Consider the following 7,823-nt stretch of genomic DNA (forward strand, 5'->3'; position numbering starts at 1 on the left):
ATTAGAGAATCTGAATTTAGCTTTAGTTGTGAATGTGGAACTGGCCAGTGTCTCCAGCCCACACTGGCCTCTGCAGACTGAAATCACTCACAGCCATGGTTAAGTGCGCTACCATTCCTGGCACTTTTTTGCAAAAGCCTGTATAAATACCCTGCGAGGGACAGTTTGCTCTGCCTTTCCAAGAACAGGCATGACAGAGAAACAGCTTCTGTTAGCAGGCAGAGCTACAAGTGTGTGTGTGTGTGTGTGTGCTGCTAGGGCTGAAAATGCCACTAGCATCTTGTAGCAGAGACAGAGGAGGAGGTGACGGTAAGGGATGAAGTGCAGAACATTGCCTATGCGGTAGGGTGGTAGAAGTTGCTCACAAAATATGTTTGCAAAAGAGGAGGAGCAAGGGAATGTCTGGGGGACACTTTTTGGACAGGCTTGAGACATGGAGAGAGCCAGTGCAACAGTGGGCTGTATGGGTAAGATTGGAATAACCAGCCAAGAAAAAAGAAATCGCTGGGGCACATGGGTGGGGCTCTTTATCCCTCTGGAGATACTTATTTTCTATGAAGAATGCTAGAAAGGTTTTGCCTGCTTAAGATATTTTTACCATGAAAATAACCAGCTTTGTTCCTACTTCCACTCCAAACCTGCCCACACAGCCTAAGCAGCATTTTGAGGCCCAGCCTGTCGTACCCCACCTCACTGAACTATGGATCATGTCTTCCCTAACCCAATTACAACTCACGTGGCTTGTGCTGTACCTGCACAGCACACTGCTGGCATCAAGCATCCACACTTCCCTGTTGCACATTGACAGGACCAAGGTTCAGGGTATTTGTCTCAAAGGAACATCAAATCACCTGTCTTGCACTCCTACTCATCACCAGTTGTCAGACCTCACCTAGTTGCTCCTGTGCTCAGACTAATAGTTTGTGTTGGCTAGAGCACACCCTTCAGTGAGCCATCTGGTTTGGGTCTGAAGACATAAGGAGATGGGATAATCCTTGGCTTTTGCCAGCGTGTATCGTTTCAGCCTGTCTGACTACAAATAATCCAATCCAGCTACCAGAAAGTCCCATCTGCACATCAAGATAAATGTGACATCAGCCGGGAGATGACCTTGCACCACCACCTCCCAATGTTGCATTCTTACTTGTAGTGTTGCCAACCAGTGATAGCTGGGCTACGCGTGGGACAAACTGTGTTCAGAGCTGGTCTCATCACTGACTGCTCTAAAACCATCCTCCCCCTAACTTCAGGGTCTACAGGCAGCAACCGTCCTTACCTGAGGGAGAAGCATGGCACTCACACCCGGAGGACTAGTGCCAGGATTCAACGTGCCCAGCTTGTGAGTGCAGCAGTCAAAGACGAGGGACTGGATTCATTCTCCCTGGTATGCACTAGTGTCTGGGCATCTCACGTGGGCTGTAGCAACTGAGTCCAGGAGTAAAGGGAGCAGAGCTCTCCAAGATGGAGGGAGTGCAGGAGAAGAGCTCAGCAGCTACGGACACACTGCCCGGGGAACCGCAGCCCAGGCACATTTTGTTGTGAATGACTTCACGATTTTCTCAGGGATTAAATACTTCCTTGTTTAATAACCTAATGATTTGGGCTACTTTCATGCTGGACTGTTGGAAAGTTCACTGGCTGGAGTCATCAGCCAGGCCTTGTATAAACGGCTTCCCCCAGCTCCAGCCAAGTGAGATGTCCTCATCTTTGGGCCCCCTGGCGCGTGGCTCTTGGCACTACCTTCTTCTGAAGGGCTTTGTTGTTCGTGCGTGTGCCTGAGGCTTTACGCTCTGGGGGCTTCCTCACCACATCTTGTTTGAGCTGGAAATGCACCTGGAGAAAGAACAAAAATAACCGTGTAACACTGTGTGTGTGCTCTGCTGGCTCAGGGGTCTGCAGGACCTGCCTCTGCCGCTAGCCTTCGAAGCTGACTCTTGGGCCAAGACAAGCAATAAGGGGCCTCAGCCAGTGTTACGATACATTGGGAATTCAGTTCTTAAATCAGCTGGAAACAGTTTTTTTTTTCCTGTGGAAAGTGTTGTATCAACAATCAGCGACATTTCTTGTGCAGAGAGTTCTCCTGTGGCAATGCAATGTCCTAGGATGGTTTGGAAGGTGAGCTGTGAAAGGCAAGGGACTGAGCTATGCTCTTTCTTCATTTTTTCTCACCAGAGAGTAGAGAAATAGCATTGCTTTGCATCTCTGTGAATATTTAATACACAGGAGGGTTTAGGACAGACAGTCCTGTTTCAATTGCATCTCATTAGCTGAATCCTGCTTAATCAGTCTTTCAGCAAACAGTGCTTCCAGTAGATCCAGGCAAAAAAAAATCCAGAAAAGAAACCTCCATCCACTACAGCCATGCAAGCAGGTACAAGAGCGAGAAGGGGACAAGAAGCATGCAGGACACAGCATCAGATAAATGGGGAGGCCATACAGAAAGGTGAAACTGGAATGCGGCTGTGTGGGCTTCCTGGGGGAGGGATGGGGTGAACAGTGGGTATGGGAGGTGCTGCAGGGGCAGGGGGAAATGGGGACAGGAGGGCTGCTGTGAGGGGAGATCTGCAAAAATCAGACCATCAGGGAACAAATTGGTCTTCTACAGTAACATGGTAAAAGAAAAATCTGTTTTAAAAAGGAAAGCCAAAGAGCTGGGTGCTTAACCTAGTAAAACAAAGGCTAGGACTGGGCTTGACAGCTCTCTATAAATACATCAGGGAATAAATACCATGGAAGAAGAGGAGCTATTTAAAGCACAACATTGGCATAAGAACAAATAGGGATAAACTGACCATAAATAAATTTAGGACGAAAATTAGAAGGTTTCTAATCCTGAGAAAAGGGCAGCTCTGGAAGAACTTCAGAGGCTGGGTAGGGTGAGATGAAGAGATGGAGGGTGGGAGAACCACCACAGTGTATTTACGGCAGAGCCTGACCAGTGTACATGCAGTGAAGCAAATGATGTGCCAGGATGCCACAGCCGGGGGGTTCTTGCTGGTCCTTAGAGGAAGCTGCATCTGCGGTCCCACCATGTTCACACGGCAACACCAGGGGCAGGAATCACCACCCAATGTTTTTATAACCAGTTTCTAGTTGTCCAGCCTGCCCTCAAAAAGGCGCTGTAGGGGCCACACTGGTGTCAAGAGCACTTCATCTCCCACAGGTGCTTGGCTGTTCTTTGTCGGCACCCAGTTCCCATCTGTCTCGGGTGCTCTCAGCAGAAAGAAAGGCAGACTTCAGCCTCTTGCTATGAGTCTGACAACATGTTTGGTCCCAGGCAGGATGCAGATGATAGCAGAACACTGAAACCCACAGAGCCAGGGGGAGAACGGAGCCTCAGGGAACAGGTGCTGTCTCCACATCATCACGTCCTGGAGAGTGGGGAGGATGGAGGGAGAGCTAAAGAGCAGCAGCACCAGCCAGCCAGGGCCTCTCCCCATGGCTAAGAGGCAGAAGGATGCAGGAGCTGGCATGGCAGCCCAGTGCAGCTGCGAGCCCTCAGCAAGGAATCGAGAGGCACACGGCATTGCCTTCACCCTGTCCCTCTCTGTGAGCTGCCGGGAGCCCTGTGTCTGCCAAAGCAGACAGCCTATAGCCACTGGCAATGCTCTACATCCCATCTCCTTTCTCTGCTGCTTGCTAGACATCCCCCGCTGCATTTCTTTGTCCCTGGGGTGAAGATATTTTGAGACACCCTCATGACTATGCAGCCTGACTCACCAATGAAGGTGCAGCTGGGCCGACTGTTGTTGTCACCGTCTGGGGCTGGTACCCCTCTGCAGAGGCTGTGACAGTGTAAGTGCCAGGCAGCAGCAGCCGGAAGTAATCCCCCATATCACCTGGAACACAAGGTGGGAAGAGAAAGCACTCAGGATGCACAAGGAGCCGAGCAAAACATATTCCAGTAGGTCTTGCCGAGCGTACTTCCTCGAGGATGTGTAGCCTTCAAAACCCAGGCAATTTTTGGCCTTCCTTCCAAATCTGCTGGCTACCGCAAGGCTGGATTCACATTGGTAGACTGCAAGTGATGTCTCATTAGGGCCACAGGGTAGAGATCAGTCTGCAAGTAAACGCCAAACGAAAGGGGACGGTACAGCAGCGTTGGCTGTGCCTGTGCAGGGAGGCTGCAAATCTAAGCGCTCGCCAGTCAGATGACAGCAGACCTAAGGGCAATCACAGCTCCAGTCTGACTCCTTATGCGTAACACAATCTCTAATTCCTGTCATATACAATTTTGTCACGTTTGGGTTATCAGCAGAGTTTTAATTGCTCATCAGCTCAGCTGCTCCCCGATTCTCCCTGCATAAGGAAGCCCCAGGAGCACTTTGATGGACTGTGTACTGGTGTGGTTAGGGACAGGGGACGGCCAACAGTGAGGCAGCAGCACATTATGGATTACTTTGACAATTTGAGTATATTCCCGTCTATGGAACTGGATGGGTATTGCAAATTTGAGTCATCATTACAGGCAGCCTGTGTTATTTTGGCTTAGGTGGGGCTAATTGGTAGAAGTGAGACACACACGACTCCAAGGCTTCCAAGGGAAAACAGGGAGGGTGGCCGGCAGGTCAAAGGGAATAATTTTCTCCCTCTGTTCAGTCCCGGGGAGGCTGCGCTTGGATACCATGTCCAGTTCTGGTGCCCCCGGGTTAAGAGAGATGTGGAAGAACCGGAGCTCCTGACCCACAGGGAGAGTTCAGGCCCCACAAGGAGAGCCGGGCAGGCTCAGCCTGGCTGGGAGGCGGCGGCGGAGGGGGATCTGCTCACACCCGGCAGCTACTTGAAGGGCAGCTACAAAGGTGATGGAGCCAAACTCCTCTCAGCAGTGCCAGGCAATAGAAGGAGGGGCAGTGGCCACAGATGGCAGCTTGGGAGCTTCAGGGTGGATCAGGGAGCACAGCTTCACCTCAGAGGTGGTGCAGCCCTGGCACAGGACAGCAGAGAGGCTGTGAAATTTCCTTCCTTGGGGGTCAGTGAGATTCGGCTGGAGGGAGCAGTGGCTGATCAGAGCCAACGTTGGGGACAATCCTGCTCCAAGCAGGAGGTTGGACAGGAGACTCCAGAGGGCCCTTTGCAGCCAGCACCTCTGTGATTCTGTGATCTCTTGCACACTCCCCTTTCCTATGCAGGTTGGCATAATAAGTGCCAAATATCAGAGTGTTACTGAGTCACAGACCTATGGCCAGAAGGAGTTTTGGTGATTTCATAGTCTGAAGAGCTGGAATATCAGCTATTTTCTGCAGCCAGTCTGTAATGTCTGGTCCGGTTGGAGAAGGGTGTTTATGAAAAGGAGGTTAAAATCGGCCAGCAAAGGAGAAACCATCACAACTTGGATAAACTAAAGTGGCACTTCTTTCTCAGTCTAAATTTGTCTGGCTTGAACTTTCAGTCCTTCATCTTATTCTGCCATTGTGTCCTCTGCTATCAGCTATTTCAGCTCTAGATACTTAGATGCTTGAGTAGATTATTCCCTCAGTCTTCTCTTTGGTTATATACAAATGTATTTTCTCCTCTCTCTCAGATAAAATAGGAGCTGACTTTCTGAAGTCCTTTACAATAAGGTTTGCATTCCAGTTCTCACCTCTTTCTTTCCTAAGCTTTCCTAAGCCCTCCCTGGTCCAGGATGCACAGGCACATTTCTCACAGCTAGTGTTTTTGGGAAGCAAACCATGCTGGCCACACATAAACTGGCCTGCTAACCTCCTCCCACATACCCAGATAGCCTCCGAGAGGCTGTATCCAAAAGGGACAGCATGCAAGGGGACTGACAACCCACCAGAGGTGATGTCATGGCTGATTCCCTGGACAGAAATCACTGCTCCTGCAATGCCGTTGTTGTTCTCGTCTGACACCATCCCTTTGATACCCTGATGAACCTGCAGGGAGGGAGACAGACTGCTGGGTCAAGGACCCTCCTTTGCTCAAGAGGGTATTGCCGAGCACTGGAGGAGGGCAGAGCTCTGGGGACAACCCCACCTTTCCCCATATCCTTGGCTCTCCTGGTTCTCCCCAGCAGAGCCAGTCTAGGACACAACAGCCTCCCCAAAAGCCACCAATTAGAGCACCCAGCGAGCTCCATGACCACCTACCTTCCACGCCTAGTGCGTACTGGTCCCCTATCATCAGGGCCCACGGAGACCTGCAGCAGAAGGGTGTAGGTCCCAGGACAATGAAAGCAACAAGGGCCTCCCGGTTGGCCATCCACTGCCGCTCCAGGTCCTCCTCGGGGGGGAACTTATTGCAGCTCAGCTCCAGGGTGATTTCAAAGCAGTTGGTGTGGAGGTAATTGAAGTCCTGCATGCCTGGAAGAGAAGAAGAGCCTGTGGCCAGGGGAATGCAAGGCTCTCTCCCTCCCCACTCCTGTGTCCCAGGCACCCTGGCCCGTGTCTATCTTCTACCAGAACCGTCTTGCTCTCCGACTTTGCTCTGCAGGTGCAGGCTCCTCCCTCCATACAGCATGACTAGAGCCTTCTCCCCCCGTGCAGCCCCCTCCCCTGTGGCTGCCCAACTCCCTCCTTCAGCCAGATCATTCACCATTCTGCCTTCAGAAGCGCAGGAAGGCTTGGTAACGCAGGGGCTGTATGTCCCTTTCCAGTTGCTCTCCAATCTTTTTTTCTAGCCTAATTTGCTGATTTTCAGTTTCTTCATTATGCCTTTTTTAATCAGATTTTTCAGGAGCCAGCAGCTATGAGAAATGTGTTTCCTTTGGTCAGAGTTTTGGGTCTTCATCAATGGAGTTACACTGTAGCATTTTCAAATACACTAACAGATTAACACTTCCTTCGTCCAGCAGCATACAGCAGGTCTCTGCAGACCTCAGCTACTTCTGTGGCTCTTTCCCAAGCCACTTCCAGTCTTCCCAAGCCATTTCCCGGCCCAAGATGCAGACACCAGAACGATGTCTAGTAATAGGCACAGTGCTATTGCCACAGCCCCTCCCCAACCCATCTTGTCCTGAGGTTTCTCATCTATCCCTTCACCTCTCTTCAGCTCAACACCTTGCTGCGGATGGTGGTCACCTGCCCAGCCCCTACCTTTGCTGAGTGAGTACCAGGATGCCCCATTCGTGATGCCATCAGCAAAGTAGTCTCCACAGTTCCAGCCACGGTGCATCCAGCCGTGGGCGTATGAGTAAGTCTTGGCCAGCTAGAAAGAGAGCAGCCATCAGTCACCGCTCCAGCACCGCGTGGCTGGGGACCCTGCCTGGCTCTGGGCGAAACATCCCCCCTCCTGCACAGGCTTCACTGGGGAGCGTGGGAGGGAAGTCAGACAGGAGACAGCTCCTGCATTTTACTGCCGTGGAATACAACACGAGGTAGCCAGGACCTCTACGAAACATAGGCAGATGAAGGCGGAGGAGGACGAGCAGAAATCTGGCAAGCTGGAGGCTTGCTGATGGCACAGGCGGCTCCTGCCCTGCTCCTGCTGAGACGAGGGGGAGCGGAGGGCACTGGGCCCACGCAGGGGCACCCAGCTCCATTGATGCTGGCCCATACACAGCAAATGGCACTAACAGGGGGAGAAGATATGCGAGGAAAACTAACCAGTATCAGTCCTGACGCAAATACCATATATATCAGGGGAATTCGTATTAGGAAAGAGTTTGGGCAACTTCTGGTTCTGGCAACTGCTTGTGTATTGCCCTTATTAAGATTACTGTTTATTTTTAGACATGAAGGTAGGGCTGAAATTGGGACACTGCATCTAAAGCTTGTCCTTTGTGTAAGACACAGTTTAAGAGAGACTGTTGTTTGCATTTTCTAATGCAAACTCTATACCCTTGTATTATGGTTCAGATGCTGGTGTAATCTCGTTCTGTCAGC

General features: G+C 51.1%; 1 protein-coding gene across 1 annotated transcript in view; it reads right to left on the reverse strand.

Annotated features, from left to right (window-relative positions):
* Positions 1 to 1,561: 1,561 nt before the first annotated feature.
* The window catches only part of CPN1 (carboxypeptidase N, polypeptide 1), an 8,811-nt gene continuing 2,549 nt past the window's right edge, over positions 1,562 to 7,823 (reverse strand). The window contains exons 4-8 of the mRNA XM_009577639.1: positions 7,035 to 7,146; positions 6,169 to 6,302; positions 5,777 to 5,876; positions 3,721 to 3,839; positions 1,562 to 1,833 (exon numbers count right to left, since the gene is read on the reverse strand). Coding sequence (XP_009575934.1) covers positions 1,702 to 1,833; positions 3,721 to 3,839; positions 5,777 to 5,876; positions 6,169 to 6,302; positions 7,035 to 7,146 — 597 coding nt within the window. The 3' untranslated portion in view covers positions 1,562 to 1,701. The remainder of the gene's footprint in view (positions 1,834 to 3,720; positions 3,840 to 5,776; positions 5,877 to 6,168; positions 6,303 to 7,034; positions 7,147 to 7,823) is intronic.

The sequence above is a fragment of the Fulmarus glacialis genome, unplaced genomic scaffold (genome assembly GCF_000690835.1).
Source record: "Fulmarus glacialis isolate BGI_N327 unplaced genomic scaffold, ASM69083v1 scaffold34385, whole genome shotgun sequence".
Lineage (NCBI taxonomy): Eukaryota > Metazoa > Chordata > Aves > Procellariiformes > Procellariidae > Fulmarus > Fulmarus glacialis.